The sequence below is a fragment of the Pieris rapae genome, chromosome 7, assembly GCF_905147795.1.
Source record: "Pieris rapae chromosome 7, ilPieRapa1.1, whole genome shotgun sequence".
Classification (NCBI taxonomy): Eukaryota; Metazoa; Arthropoda; class Insecta; order Lepidoptera; family Pieridae; genus Pieris; species Pieris rapae.
The window spans coordinates 2,512,189-2,529,017 of record NC_059515.1 but is presented as its reverse complement, the minus strand read 5'-3'; the positions used below and the strand labels follow the sequence as shown (position 1 = coordinate 2,529,017).

The 16,829-nt window shown below is 32.5% G+C and overlaps 2 protein-coding genes across 2 annotated transcripts; both read right to left on the bottom strand.

The window, feature by feature from the left end:
- Positions 1-45: 45 nt before the first annotated feature.
- On the bottom strand, positions 46-5,471 carry LOC110992729 (allantoinase). Its single transcript, XM_045628980.1, has 11 exons — positions 5,400-5,471; positions 5,139-5,335; positions 4,913-5,064; positions 4,429-4,543; positions 4,204-4,350; positions 4,043-4,106; positions 3,213-3,306; positions 2,258-2,471; positions 1,253-1,382; positions 535-737; positions 46-248 (listed from the first exon to the last, which is right to left on the bottom strand). Exons 1-11 carry the CDS (start codon positions 5,431-5,433, stop codon positions 105-107), a joined length of 1,494 nt encoding a protein of 497 aa, XP_045484936.1. The 5' UTR covers positions 5,434-5,471; the 3' UTR covers positions 46-104.
- A 2,169-nt stretch (positions 5,472-7,640) lies between these two features.
- LOC110992762 (allantoinase) lies at positions 7,641-16,473 on the bottom strand. The gene is made up of 10 exons (XM_022258715.2): positions 16,262-16,473; positions 14,513-14,664; positions 12,930-13,044; positions 12,495-12,641; positions 11,321-11,378; positions 10,886-10,979; positions 10,176-10,389; positions 9,509-9,638; positions 8,609-8,814; positions 7,641-7,786 (listed from the first exon to the last, which is right to left on the bottom strand). The coding sequence occupies exons 1-10, from the start codon at positions 16,415-16,417 to the stop codon at positions 7,658-7,660; spliced, it is 1,401 nt and encodes a 466-aa protein (XP_022114407.2). The 5' UTR covers positions 16,418-16,473; the 3' UTR covers positions 7,641-7,657.
- Between the last annotated feature and the right edge of the window lie 356 nt (positions 16,474-16,829).

Here is a 16,829-nt window from a genome sequence, read left to right as displayed (position 1 = left end):
TACAATTGCCTTTGATAAGGGAAATTATAAAATAAAATATAAAAGTCAGATCAAACAAATTTGTTTTATTAAAACATACTCATAAGTCTAAATTGCACTATTAGCTAATTATTAAAAACAATATTTTCATTTATTAATAACTCTCCTTGGGGACCATCAATCAGTTCGCCCTCAGAAGCAATGAGTCGGCCTCTCAAGAACGTATGGATCACTTTCCCTTGGAGTACTCTATACATATATGGACTGATCTAAAAAAACAATTTCTATTAGCAAAATGTTTCCACATACGTAAGCGTTGAAGCAGTGTGATATTTTCTGTATTGATATTAGGACATTTATTACCATCACCATAGACACACTAAACTTTTGACCAGTCTCAGTTATATTATAATAAATCCAAAACGACAATGATGATCATGAAAACCTACACATTCAGAACTAAAGATAAGATGTTTCTTCAAATGTAAATAAGTTCAGGTAGTCTAAAATAAACTCTTTGAGATTTTTCTAAATTTAAATCGTCGTGAAACTTACTTTATTTTTATACATAATAATTTCTGGTGTAAGTACGAAAGAGGCTTCAGGATCGAAGTAAATCATATCGGCATCATAGCCCGGTCTTAGCATGCCTTTATGCTGCAGACCTGTCATCATAGCAGGGCCTGATGACAAATACCGACTCACAGCACTAAGAGAAAAGCCGCGTGCCTTTGCCTCCGTCCAGAATAAAGAAACGCCTGAAATATTGTTTTCTTTGTGAGATTTGATTAGTATTTTCTAAATGCTTGGTTAGTATTTTCTAAACCTGATTTGTCTTGTATAAAGACTCACTTTAGTATTGAGAAATGTCACTGAATTTTATTTTTGTACATCCATTCGTACCAGCTTACTCAGGGCTACATTAATAATAATAAGATTCGTTCGGTCTAAATAATAAGCAATATTTTCATAATAATCGTTATTATACCACATCATAGTAGCAGTCGTGGTAGTTATAAAAATTATTACCAGCTGAATTTATTAGATGTTTACCTTGAATCTTGTTTAAAAAAGCAATAAGAAGTAGAAAATAAATAATAAAAATCCAGTGGCGCCAAAATTTGCGTCTTGTCTTGTCATTTACCTTGCATCAAATATAACACAAAAATTAAAGGCAATGCAAAAATTGAATATGCAAAATTACGGCAATTTTGTTAAATTTTAACAAATAAGTAAAAGTAAAATACGGCTATTGGTACAATATTTTACCGACCAAATTGTACTGATGATACTCCTCCCCACGCGGTTAAAAAGTTGGTGCCTTTTAAATTAGAAACAGATGGAGAATGATCAGACGCAATTAGATCTAATCTGTGCTCTTTAATGTACTGCCACAGTTTTTCCTGAAAAAATTACAAATTATATTTGCAATACGATAAGCATTTAAAGCTTGTTCTTAGCTTCTAGACTCTAGAGTACAATTAATACGATTCCTTAAAATTTGGTTTATGAGTACCTGAAGGATCAAAAACTTTCAATGAGACAGACTCAAACAAGCCTGCGATAATTGAGGTTTTCCGGCACCTTATTCGGAAATTAATGTATCAGGATTTAACATAATTTTTGAAATTTATTATATATTATATATTGGTGAAATATATTAATTTTAATTCTATACCCACTGCATATAGGTATTATATATTTATAGAGTAACTTTTATTATTAGATGAAAGAGCAGTGTCGGCCTAGTGGCTTTAGCGTGCGACTCTTATACCTGAGGTCGTAGGTTCGATCCCCGGCTGTGCACCAATGGACTTTCTTTCTATGTGCGCATTTAACATTTGCTCGAACGGCGAAGGAAAACATCGTGAGAAAACCGACATGTCTTAGACCCAAAAAGTTCACGACGTGTGTCAGGCACTAGAGGATGATCACCTACTTGCCTATTAGATTTAAAAATGATCATGGAACAGAAATCTGAGGCCAAGAACTAAAGAGATTGTAGCACCACTGATTTATTTTTTATCATTATTGTTATTTTATATATTAATATAATTTTTATTTCCCCTCATTGATTTAAAATGTACCAAGTTTTAAGTTATTCATAATCTACGTTGAATAATAAATGCAAGTTTGTCGTGTTTTCTCCTAGTTACAAGCAACGAATTGTTCTATCAATCAATTTGTAATATTTTTCTCACATTTCGTTATCAGGAAAGTAGGCTATAACAATTAACGATTTTTACAATTAAATGTCTATTTTAACGATGCAAAAGACCTTGTTGGCTTGATTCCGGATGGGTGGGGAGCATTTGTACTCGGTATGACCTGGTGGAATCTGTTCTGAAGCAAGGGTAAGGTAATGATGGCAGGTTTCCGCCGTAACACCTCCTCGCCAGCGTTTGTTACCACTTGCAATTCTTTGTTCACGGGCTTCCTCCAGTATTGGAACAACACCTTCCGCTGATACGTGGACTACGTGAACATGAACACTGAAACATATTTTCGCTACGTAACATATTGCGAGGATTTAAGATAAAAGTATTAGCATATATAGTATTAACAATATATAGTATTAACAACAAAACAATTGTTTTATTTAAATTTAACCAAAAAAAAAACATTTGTGCAATTCACACATGGTAGAAGTGAAACCTTCAAAAACAAATATAAATTAATCATTTTCCACTATCTAAATGTGTGTGTTCTTTAAAAACAGTATATTTTAATTATACATTTTAATTTATAAGTTTAATATAAATCTTTAATTTGACAAAAACTAAAACAACGAAAGTTTGAAATTCGATCAAATGAAAAAGCGGCAGTAAAGAGAGGCTGTATAATGCCTGCTATCTCATTTTCTCCCACGTTAAATCATATGATGAATTGATGTTTCTGTCTCTCTTTACCGCTGCATCCGGTTTGAAATCACGACGATTCGAAAGAAGTTTATCTATCTCATTTTCTCCCACGTTAAATCATATGAATTAATGTTTCTGTCTCTTTTTACTGTCGCTTTTTCGTTGCATCCGGTTTGAAATCACAACGATTCTAAAGAAGTTTCACTTCAAAAGTTGAATTGAATTAGCTTTTACATTTTCTATTTTAATATGTATTCTGTCTTTTAAAATTAACGTTCTCCATACATAGCCAAATTGTAGTTGCGTAATAGAAATACATAGTTAAAAAATAAAATAGTTTCTTCCCTTTATATAAGTAAACATGATTCTTACTCATACTCTCCAATATATTTAGCGATTAACGAAACGGCATCAAGCTCCATTTGGGCTGGGCGTGTTGCGAGGTATGTGTCGTAAAGATAGGGTTCTGGAAATATTTATGTGGTCAAATTTTTGCTCAGCATGACATATTTAAGGATACAATTTTTTAATAATTGATTTCCTTGTCCTATAAAGTAATGAAATTACATTTATTATATTCTGACCTATGGCCACAGATTTATATTAAAAAAACAATTATAACAACACCATTATGTGGAAACAGCTACCCACTGAAGTATTTCCGAACCAATTGGACTTAGGGTCCTTTAAGAAAAGAACATACCAATTCATAAAAACCAGAAATGCAATCGTTAGGATTCTGGCATTGAGAGTGTCCATGGGCGGCTGTATCACTTAACATCAGGTGTACTGCTTACCCGTTCTATTTAAAAAAACGGAAACATAAATGTTTCACCGTGTGGTAAGATTTCAAATACTGGTGGTAGTTTATCTAAATCTACATTGTGAATACAAAATATACATTACCGACGGCACGTGTTATTTTTATATTCATCTCAATAGTGATAAAACTGAATACTTAAAAAAACTACAACTAAGTAATACACTTATTTTGTAATTTACGACAATGTGAAATCGGTTAAAAATAACTGAAATAAATAAAATTCCACTGATATTTAAAAAATCAGATACATATGTATTAAAAATAAATTATCTATTTAATGATTATGACAAATGCTTGGAAATTCTTTTGTCGGCCACTAATATAGTGTGACTAACTATCCAGTCATTAAGAATAATTATTATTAATAAAGTAAAAATACCTGTACAAAACGCGCTGCCATCACAATTATTTATTACATTTGAGTCGTTTAACTCTGAATGGAACTAAAACAAATGAATTTATGAAGAAACATTTTGCAAAATTGAATGCATAACATGTTTTTAAATAGCTAGGTCATTATCATTTGTTTTAAAAACTCACGGCCAAAACAACTTCAGTCCCATTAAATGCAGCGAATACTTTTTCTAAATCATCAACCTTCAGGTTAGGGAATTCAGGAACTCCACTATCTATAAGAAATCCTTTAAACCCTACGACCCCGGCTTCTATCATACTTGGGTACTCATTCTAGAAAAAAGAAAAGTATTTTCACTTTCTGAAATATATCGTAAATATAACAACTGTTCTATAATTATTTGTACATACTTCATTGTTTGGAATAGCACCACCCCAAAAACCAACATCGACAAATACTTCTTCCTTTGCAGCTTTTGCTTTGATTCTAAGATTTTCTAGCGTTGTTGTAGGAGGTATAGAGTTCCTAAATACAAAATTAGTTCAGGTTACCTCTTTAGCAATGTCATAGCTGGTAATGTGGTATATCCATTTGACCCAATTGCCGTCTGTATTTACTTTATCGATGCAAAGTCTCTTACCCTCATCTCTTACGTATAGGAATAATTAAAACAAAACTACTAGAAAGTTTACAAGGGATTAACATGTTCATATTTATAACAGTTTAGCTGCTATACCTGTCTAAGACAAATTATTAAATTTTCAATAACGCAATTTTACCTACAAAATTATGTCTATAGAAATGTCAATCCCTTTCAAAACACCATCTAGGTCTGAAGGCATTTCACTGCAGAATCATATTTTTATGATTATTCTTAGGTTTTGAATTACATACAAAGGCATATCCAGAACAGTGGTAAACCCGCCTACAGCAGCTGCCTGTGTTGCAGTAACAAATCCTTCCCAAGATGTCCGACCTGGTTCATTCACGTGAACATGAGAATCCACAGCGCCAGCCATCAAAGCTAAATTCCCTCCATCAAACACCTGCAAATTCAATTCTCTATTATTTATTTGTTGTCATAGTTATAAAATAGTACTTACCTCAATATTACTGCTACCTTTATCGTTCTTTCTCCACTTTGAAGCAAAGCATCAACAGATTTTCTAGTTAAAATACTTTCAATAACGCCATTTTCATCAACCAACACACCACCATCGAACTCGGCGGATTCAGTCACAACTCGCCGACTAAGGAATAGCTGTTTGCATACTTCATGTTGCTTTAGACCCCGACATGCAGCAGCCGCAATTAATCCTCAAAAAAAAAAACACGTATTACTTCAAAATTAAAAAAAAATAGTTTAAATTTAAATAAGTACCTAATAATAAAATAGATATATGATTAAGGAGCATATTTAATGAAAACGTTGTTTAAGATCTGCGCGTTCTACGCAACTGAAGGCGTTTCGTTCTAAGATGCGATAATCCTGAAAATTATCTCAATGTAAATGGAAATATGTGTTTTGTTAGTCAAATTTTCATTGAAAAACAATATTTAAATATAATTTTTTTGGATTTGTCAATCTAATACAGTAAGGCTCTCTTTTCTCAATGATTACAGCTTTAACACGCGTGTATATGTAACTATTAATCATTAAAATTTTAATATTACCTTCTTGTATATAAAAGATTTCTATTTAATAAATTAAATTGGCAATAACGTGAACCGTATTAATATCATGTCGTTATATAAGATTAATCTTATAAATAACACGTTTAAAAATTTAAGATATGTGATTGACATGTTATCAATTGATATTTACTGATAGATGAATGTAAAAGATTGAATATTCTTACTAGAAGGACATTTCCAAATCAAATTATAGTTATCATTAAGTTTAAGCAATTTATAAAATATTTTTTTAACATTATTTCATTGTATATTATATGTATGTACTTAACCCGATATTGATAGTGTTATCAATTTAATATATGCATATAGTGTATAATAGTTCTTTTAACAATGTTTTTATTAGGTATGAATATGTATGTGTACAATATGAGTTGGCAATTCAAAATTATTTTATTATCACTTTACAGTCAGTAAACGCAGTCTTTGCCGCGCACCACCACTTTGTGGAACCAGCTGCCCAACGAAATGATTCCGAAACTATTCGATTTAGGGTCCTTTAAGAAAGGCTGGCACCGCAATTCCGGGCCATCTGACAATGTGAGTGTCTATGGGCGGCGATGTATTTTTTCTGCTTAGATATAATAAACATTTCACTTCAGACAAGAAAAATGAATCGTTAAATGCATGCAGTTATAAACACGTATTAAATCAGTTATTTGTTTAGGAATTAAGTCGAATGTGTTTATAACCTGTGCTATGTCAATAAAAGATTATCATATCAAATAATTGCTTAGAATCCTTGGAAAATTTGTATTTCAACCAAAATCATAACAATCGTTGACGTATTTTTAACTGGTTTCGTACAAATTATCTACATTATTTTTCTCTTGCGATATTATATCTGTTAAAAAATCTAAAAAGAGAACAACAACACACTTTATAATACTTTTATTAAATAAAAATGTTGACACAGTTAGGCGGTTTGCATGTTTGATTAATTTTCAACCTAAAAAAATTATAAAATTCAATTTATTCCACCTTAATTAATATAGGTAAGATCCAGGCAAAAATGCGTGCTGGTAAAAGGAAATAATCATCGCTGCGCAGTGTTAGCGAGTGGACGGTTTTACGGCTGAGGAAGCTGCAAGACACGCTTCACGAGATTAACAGCCAGACTTATTTATTTTTATTTATTTACACTTTGTTATATTAAACACACAAAAACAAAACAATTAGTGATGTAGAGTCACCACAAGAAGACTTTGTAAAGTCAAAGTCAAAATCATTTATTCATATAAGAAAAATACATAACATGCTTCTAATTTGAAAGAGAAGAAGGAGTAATAAACTCTCAGCCACTATTTCTAATCGCCAAGTAATGTAACTTGCAGTTTCGATCTGGTTCTTTCAAAAACCATAGTACTGCTGATAATGTAAATATGGAAAAGTGCGGTACAAACACTGACTCGCTGTCAAATAATTTAATAACCTTATGACCCACTCGGTAGCTAAACAAATCTTTCACTACATCACACTTCCCTAAAGAATTTCATGTCGTAGCTAACTAAATGCAGTACATGCAAATCTTAAAATATCAATATTTAGGGATAATTTAATCGGATGACAAAATGCGATTTATTTAATTAATATCATGTATTTAATGTAACTAGAATTTATTGCTAATAAAGATTTTGCAAATATTTTTTTGCATATTGCATTGCTAAATGTTTTAGTAATATAATATTAATATTATAATAAAATAAACATTAAACAATAGCCGTATCAAATATATTTCATAATTTATCTTTACTCAGTTGAGCGAATTATATTCGAGGTTAAATAATAACATTTAATGGAGTTTAATTCCCTTCATTAGACAAACATTCAAAATCCGACAAAATCTTTACCAATCCAAAACCAAAGCAGTTATTCAGTTCAGTTTATAATAGCATGTAAGTAGCATGAAAATAATAAAACCTCGATTAACAATTTTAAAACATTTATTTATAAGTCCTGTAATAACAATTTTCCTTTTGGCTCCCCAGTAGTGTCACCATCGGTAAATATAAGTTCGCCTCGCAGGAAGGTTTTCTTCACAGCTCCCCTTAATTTCTTTCCAATGTAGGGTGTAAGCTGAAAAATATGTAAGGTGTCATTCTAAGTATATTGCCATTTATAAACTCATTAGTGTACTTTGATACACTTTTCTATTGTGCATCGAAAATCTCAATCTATAAAAGGTAAATAAATCTTATAAGATTACTAAGGATATACAGAAATCGATAATATGTCATTTTAAAAGCGTATAAAATAACATTAAGACAAATTTGTGACTAAAATTGATTTATCAAAGATGTGCTGCTTATAAAACGTATCCAGGAAATACATCTAATAAACAATAAATAATTAAATGACCCTCCAAAGTCAAGTTGAATTTTCTTAATTTTATTTTGTTCCTTTACAGTATAAAGTTTTAAGATTTGGGTATTCCGGTTTCTTACCTTGGACAAAAAGTAATAATTTATTTTCTTTAGATCATAATATAAACACATTACCTTTTCATTTTGTCACATTTGTCATATTACCTTTTCATCTAATAATAGTAGTCTTTTTATATGGCACGAATCTCAATTATTACATTTATTATTAACGCCCGCGCTTGTGTATTGTTCCCCCTTATTTATAAGTTCCATGAGCTTTAGAAAATTATGAATAATACAATTATGATTTAAAGATAAATAGTAGTTTACGCGTAGTTAGTTGTCTACAAATCTAGAACCTTCCTGATCGAAATCCCAGAATTTTGAATTGTCTACCCTTGCTAATCGCAAAGCTGGATGGGTTCGAGTTCAGTTACAAATTCGGCCTACCTATTCTCTTAGCAAAGTCATACAGAATCAAATCTGTATAAAAGAAAATCCCTGGAAAATGCATTCTTAGGTTTTAAATTTATACCTTATTTTTGTGCCTTATAATGTCGGAAGTAACAACAAAAACTTCGTTAGGGTCGAAGAACACAATATCAGCGTCAAATCCAGGTTTCAAGGCGCCTTTTCGTTTTTCCAGGCCGCAGAGATGGGCTGGTCCGCTGCATAAGTATTTGGAAATAGCTCTCAAATCCAATCCCCGGGCATATGCTTGCGTCCAGAATAATGATAAACCTACAGTACAAAGCCAACGTTAATATCTTAAGACAGTGTTTATAGAATTTTCTTTTCTTTGTTTATAACAAAAAGTAGAAAGCAGCATCAGGATTGAAATCAGTACAACTAATTTATTTTTATATGTTTTTCGTGTATTTTAGTACTAAACTCGTCGTGTTGGTGTTGCATAGCTTCCTCCATTTCAGATTTTCAGCAAGCCTTAGGCAGCGTTTAAGGCATGTAAGGACCTTAACTTAGTCGGTCTGTTTGCATATTAAATGTCCAAATAAGCTTTGGATCTTTTGGTAAATGGAAGAAAGACAGTTCGTCGCTTATAATCTGAGAATATACAATTTTGTTCTTTTACGCTGTCCGGGGATCCTAATTTGAGTCTCTAACATCATATTTCGAGGTCATCTAGGGAGGACATAGCGTGCCAAGTTTAAGCCATATAAGAAAATTGACAACATTAGTGAAAGGACCAAACTTTTTTCAGTTTTTAATAAAATATGGCCATCTAAAGCCAGGCTAAATAATAACGCAGTTTTGAAAGTTTCAAGTATGTAAAACTTTCCTGTTACCATTTCTTTAAAAACAGACAGCATAAGCTTCTACAGGCAACCACGTAGAAAATAATTCATAGCAGATATCACAAGTCGGAAAATGTTATTGCATTGAGTAAAGCAAAAGGCGTGATCGTTTTAATACATACCAAACTGTACGGAGGATATTCCACCCCAGGCCTCTAGATTGTTTTTACATTTAAGTTCCGGCGTACAAGGTGAATGGTCAGATACAACCATGTCCAATTCATCCTTCAATAAATGGCGCCACAGCAATTCCTATTTCAACCACATCGCTGTATTTACAAGTTAATGTAGTCTAAGGGCCTGTTTCACAATGTCCGGATAAGTTCCAAATAATCTATTTATTACTTATTGGTAGGATAAACACTGTTGTTGCGTTTCACGACTGTCAGGTTTCGCGAAATTCCTTCAGAACTTTTATCTTCCGAATAATTTGTGTTGCATAGCTATTTGGTACTTTATCCATACATTGTGAAACAGACCCTAAATCTAAAGTCTATTAATAGTAGGTACTATTTAACGAGAAGGTAAAACCAAATTATGTTTGTGACGAGAGATAAATTCATTCTTGATTTTACTATTAGTATATTATAGGTACAGTTTCCGTGGAAAACCTTGGAACCCTTTTAATTAACTGTGAAGGTTCAATATTAACATTACAGTTATGATATTTAAGAATTGTTGTCATAATGTAATTTAGTAAAACGAAACGTAAAGTCAACCGATAGTGGGATATAATATAAAATCCATTTTTGCCATTTGATAATAATGTTATTATTATCAATACACTACCTTATTATCCTTTTCCCGAATAGGTGGGGCGCACTTATATTCACTATGCCCTTTGGGGATTTCTTCAGCGCTCAAAGAGAGATAATGGTGGCATGTCTCAGCGGTAACTCCACCACGCCAAGCTACGTTGCCTTTGGACAGTCTGGCTTGTCTTGCTTCTACCAGTAATGGTATCACAGATGCTGATGATACATGCACTATGTGAACGCGAACGCTAAATAATTATGTGAATATTACATAGAGTTGGCCTAGTCGCTTCAGCGTGCGATTCTTATCGATGATGTAGGTTCGATCCACGGCTGTGCACCAATGGACTTTCTATGTGCGCATTTAGTTAGCATTCACTCGATGTGAATGTGATGTAAAAAAAGCGTGAGAAAACCCGATTTCCTTAGACGAAAAAGGTGACAGAGTGTATCAGGCACGGGAGGCTGATCATCTTGCCTATTAGATTGACAAATGAAAATGATAATTAAATCAGTGGCCCAGACCCTGTTGTAGCACCACTGGTTCTGGTTCTATAATTGTATTAGATACTGTTCACACATAAAAATGGCTCAGAAGGTATATAATTACTTGATACAACGTTAATTTCAGAAGCGTTTACTTGGTGAGGTAAGCAATTTATTTTGTCAAAGTCATCAAGCCAGCTATTTACAAATGATGCTTAGAATAATTTCACCTGTAATAATATAAGAAAAATTACTTACTCGGAGGTCATCACAAATTTTTTGATCAATGTTATCGCGTTCAGCTCCATTTTAGGTGTTCGTGACTCTAAATATGTATTATAGTCTTCTGGGTCTGAAATATTACAATAAAACCGTCATAATAACTATAAATTGACATATTATAATAATATGTAGGATGTAGGATATATGTACCTAACTGTATCTTACATTTACAAGAGTATCGAGAAAAAAAACCGATTATATGTAAACGTGCTCAACTAAATTTTATTAATAGAGATTACATATTTATACTTTGATTTACTTATACTTTTTTTGTCATATTCGTCCCACAAAGGGTATTGGAAAATATTTTTATGTCCGCAACAAATTAACTATGTTTATAAGTTGCCGATTCTATGAATTTATAGTAATAAGTGTCAGTATTTTGAAGGAACAGAAGGTGTAACTTGATACCTTGAGCCGGCTTTTTTGCTTCACACGGAGTATCGTCATCCTCTAACTCAGCGTGGAACTGAAAGTTTAGTATTCTTTAAACGTCTATATAAATTGCGATATCAATGTTGGCGTAGTGGCTTCAGCTTGCAAATATCATCCCAGTCTTAGGTTCTAACCTCGGCTGTGCTTTCTTTATTTTGTGCACTTGAATCTCGCTCGTACGGTGAAGGAAAACATTGTAATAGCTGGGAAGCCCAACACAGGATTTCAGGATTTACTCCAGCGTGGGGCGAGGAGGAGAAGGAGAACCTTGTACCCCTTTAAGTATCTCTACCAACTATGAGCTCTACAAATATGGCCGCCAGTCAAGGATAAAGAATCAGATTAGTAAAGAAAGTTAATGATCGGTAGGCTAAGTTAGTTAAATGCTAAGAAGTGTATATTTCACTAATTTGACAATTTGGAAACAGATCAAAATGTCTTAGGCGTGTATCAGGCACAGAAGGCTGATTATTTGTCTATTGAAAAAAAAAGTAACGATCACGAAAAAGGTACATAAATCTGAAGCCCTCATCTAAAGGTTGTGGCGCAACTGGTATTTTATAAATGTTATTTAACTTGTTTACTCAAATAACAAGTGTCTTAAAGGCACAGTAAGGATGTAGTTAAAAACAATGAATACCGTTGTGTGTTTGTATATTATGCAAGCACACACAACGGTAGTTTTGCGTTGGTACGTTTCCATCACATACCTATTGCTATGAAAAATATAGGTTTAACACAACAAACCTTTCAAAGCAGGAACGGCTCCACGTTTTGAATTTTTTAATACGATGAATTAAATAACTTAAAAATGATGATGTCTAGTATCATAAGCATAAATATACTATATTCTACTATATACTACTACTATATTCTTTTTATATTTTTGTGAAAACTATAGGTTGAACACAACAAACCTCAAAATGCCTCCACGTTTTGAAATTTTTAATTAGGTGAATTAAATAGCTCACAATTACTTGTCTCGTATCAAAAATACATAAATTAACCAAAATTATAGGTTTTCTTTACTGTTATTTGTTGAATAATCTCAATTTTAATGTTCAATTTTAATAACATAAGATAATAATCGTGTATGAACTGACTTACTCGTCCTGCAAATACTTTGTTAAATATACTATAGAGTACATACCGCTAAGACTGATCCTGTACCTTCCAGAGCCTGGAACGCCAATTTAAGATCTTCAACCCCCACATTTGGAAACTCGTCTACGCCACTCGGGCATAGAAAACATTTGAACCCAACTACGCCTGCTTTAACGAGGTCTTGAAGAGAATCCTGCAAATAAATATTGGTTTTACTTTGCAGACGGGAAAACAGACAGAAGAGAGAAAAAAACCTACCAAGGCTACATTGTTGGCATACATCACGACGCAATAAAGTGGCATTATTTATTTGTTTTACAAAACAACAAAATAATTAATCATTGCATAACCCTGATATTACAAACGGGTCGGCCAACGGATTAAATTTTTGAAAAAGAAAAATAACATAAAATACTTATCACACATGCCATTGTAGTAATAAAAAATAATTAAAATTGTTTTAATTTGAATTAATTCTTACCTGATTTCCTGCAATTACACCACCCCAAAAACCTACGTCAACGAATACATTCCCCTTAGCTGATGATGCTTTAACTTTCAGATTTTCCAAAGTTGTCGTTGGTGGGATTGAATTTCTGTAAACGGATTCAGATTAATACATACAGTATCAGAATGTTCTTATTACATTTTACAAAATAAATAAATAAATCGGTGGCGCTGCAACCTCTTTAGGTCTTGGCCTCAGATTTCCGAATCTGTTTCTTGATCATTTTTAAATCTAATAGGCAAGTAGGTGATCAGCCTTCAGTGCCTGACACACGTCGACTTTTTGGGTCTAAGACATGTCGTTTTCCTCACGATGTTTTCCTTCACCTTTCGAGCAAATGTTAAACTTGCTTTTTACAGAACAGGTGGCAATTGCCTCACTCTCTCTCCTCGATAAGTTATTACCCCACCCATGGAATGTCCATCACGGATCACTTCGATTTACGAGTGGATTACCAAAGTCAGTCATTTATTCCAACCTAAAATGGCATTTTTGAACTTTAAATAAATAATAAGGATTATTCTAGTTGCCCCTTCCAAAAAGTAGTTTCGTGTGGAGAAGAATGGATAAAAAACTCCAAACTACTCTTTTAAAATACAATTTACAATATTTGTTAACATTAGTTAAATAATTATATATAAGGACAATGTACTCGTAGAATAAAACTATTACAAAACTACTTCTACGGCCTTTTAATCATTGTTACGTTCTGTAAAATAGCACCAATTCGCTGGTTCTGAAATACTTCGATAGGCAGCTGTGGCGGTGCGAGAGAAGATAATGTTTGAAGAAAGATAATGTTTTCAAGAACAATTAATTTTTTAAGTATAAAAAGTAAAAATAGCTGCATGATTTATAGTGTAAATGGCATCGTTTATAGAGCCAAGAATATTAACTGTTATTTGAATGGCCTCTCGCCAGCATAAAGCATTTTGTGCGATGCATACTTCGATAACTTGGCCCATTAGGAAATGTCCTTGCCAAATGTTATTCAGCGTTAAGGACGAAATGGACAAAAAGATTTATTAAAGTGTGATTTACATTAATGTCAGAACAGACAACTGTATAAAGTCCCAATAGTACGCAAATGCATAAAAAATCAAAGGAACTTTAAAAACTATCACGTGTATATCACGATAAGTCTAATTAATTACGGGACCTGCGATAAATGTTGATTTATGCTTGTATTAAAATTAATAGCTTTTTTTAATTGTGATTATAGAACAGGGAAAAAAACGGGCAGGAGGCTCACTTGATGTTAAATGATATGCCCATGGAAATTCTCAATTGCAGAGGGCTCTTCTTATCTTCTTTCTTCTTATCTTCAATGCTAATTGCCGACCCATAATAAATATGGTAGACACATTTATGTTTCTATAGGCAAAATGATGAAACCAGAAGAACTCAAGGATTATCGTTTCCCAGGAAATCTGAATCATACCGTATGTATAGTATGGTATTGTACTATGTTAAGATAATTATGTATTTTTAATATATAAATCATTAAATAGATATAAATAATTTGTCGGATTTGTATTTAAGTAATAAAAACGAACAAGGGCATGTCAACTATAGTCGTGATGCCACCTGCTGCCGCCGCGTTGGTTGCTGTCCGAAACCCCTCCCACGCGGTGCGTCCAGGCTCGTTCACGTGAACATGAGAATCCACCACACCTGGTATCATCGCCAGATCTCCTCCATCTATCACCTAAAAAAAACAATTAGCACAAAAACAACAATTCCAATTTGTATCGTTGTGTCTTTTTCCATAAAAAAGGAAATAAAACATAGACAATTTATGCATCAGCAAAACATAAATTGCGGAGTTTTACATCAATTATCTCATTTTTTAATTTATTTTTATTGTTAGCACTAATTTATAATTTAATGTTAAAAATTTGTACGTGTTTAATTCTTTACATGATATGCCATAAACAGTCATGATTTTCAGTTCTTGGATTAAGCTGAAGCAGCATCACATAATCGAAAAATACTACATATTAAAATAGTCATTAAAACGTCCACAATCAATCAGGCAAAATCCGATTAAAATTATAAAGAAAAACCTACTCATGTATCCAAGCTTTATCAAAGATATACCTACTCTTATAGATTGAATTGACTCCCTTGTTGCATTTATATTAAGGAAATATCTCGTTTAACAATTTAATGTCCAAATTGTTTATCGCTTATGTAGGATTAATATGAATCAGTAAACGCATCTATTAACATTTGACGTTGAAAAATGTGCAGTCGACATGTTATAGGTACACACATAAAAACTTTATAACTAAATTGCTTAAGATCAAGGATAGCACCTTTTTGATATTAGAAAGGTGATAAAGAAGTTAATAAAAAACCAAAAATACTAAATATCATATGATTTTTACGAGAACTTAGTTACTATGTAATAATAATAATATTGCAGCCGACTATTTATTTATATCATATTAGCCCAAACCAACAGGTTTTCGAAAAACAAGGCAAGATTTAAATGGTACAAGTTTTTATGAAGCCATCTTTATATATAAATCTAGTGGGTTGAGCATTCAAATAAATACGGGTCTCATAAAGAAATTAATGTGATGGAGCCAAGTTTATTATTAAGCTGTTTGGCGGCATAATTGATCTTAATTAATGCATTTTTTTTTAATTTCGAATACATTTACTCATTATTTTAATGTGGACTAAACATGTAACCATTCTTTCATGAGAGAATGGTAACCATGGCAACAAACTACTTGTATTTCTTATCGTAAAATAGGTTTTACTAATGAGACAATTATCACTAGGCATAATCGAATTTCGCTTGGCTAGCAGTTGAAGTGTTTTGGCCATTCGACTGACATGGCTTAAATTATTATGCCGAAAAGAATAATTCTTTTTAAACAGCTAATAAGTACAACATATCGAAAGTCTAGAGTCAATAAGATACAATGTTATCATATTTATGTATTGCCAAGTGATAAACACTTGTTTTGATAAGCGGTTTTTCATAATGAATATAATATAAGCAGCGAACTCATTATTAAGTTAAATTTAACGTTATTGTTTTACCTAAAAAATTGGTTATAAATATATGTAGTCAAAGGTGCACACATATACAAACAGTATGTACCTATTAAAAGAAAACATGTGCTCTATACCATATACCATTTCTGTTTCATTGATTTTTGAGTGTCAGACTCAGAGCTGTGTTTTCCTTCAGCCTTCGAACAAGTGTTATTTACTGCACATGAATCGCATACGATAAATAAAAATTTAAAACGTCCCAAATAAGTCTAAGTAGTATAACAAAATCTTACTTTGAGTTTGTCCCCATATTCTATACTCAATTTCACTGCTTCATCTCGACTTAATAGCTTTTCAATAAGTCCGTCTGCAACTAATACTCCGCCATTGAAAATTTTCTCCTCTGTTACGACAAATTTACTTAAAAACAATTGTTTTGTAGCTGCCATCACTGCACGCGCACTGAACCTCACAGTTCAACTGCTAGGAACAAATGATAAGAGAATCGCTAACTTCATTGAACTAATTATAGCTTGTTATTACGCTGACATAGTAACTACAAACGTAATTTCTATTGCAGCTGGGTGGTTTAATCGGAAAACTATCAATTATTTCAAAGGGCAAAATGATTTGGATATTAACCACATACCAAGTGCATACCCAGCTCTATTGAATTATTTTATAAATAGTAATAGAGCAAGAGTTTTTTATACCAAAGTTGACGAATCGTCCAATAAATGGCAAAGTTTTGCCTTGAACTTGTACGGGATGGTCCCAACACCCTTGGCGTCCATTGCAAATATGCGCCGTACTCAACTCACCTAGTTTTAAGTAAACACCGACCGGTTCATTTTAAAATAT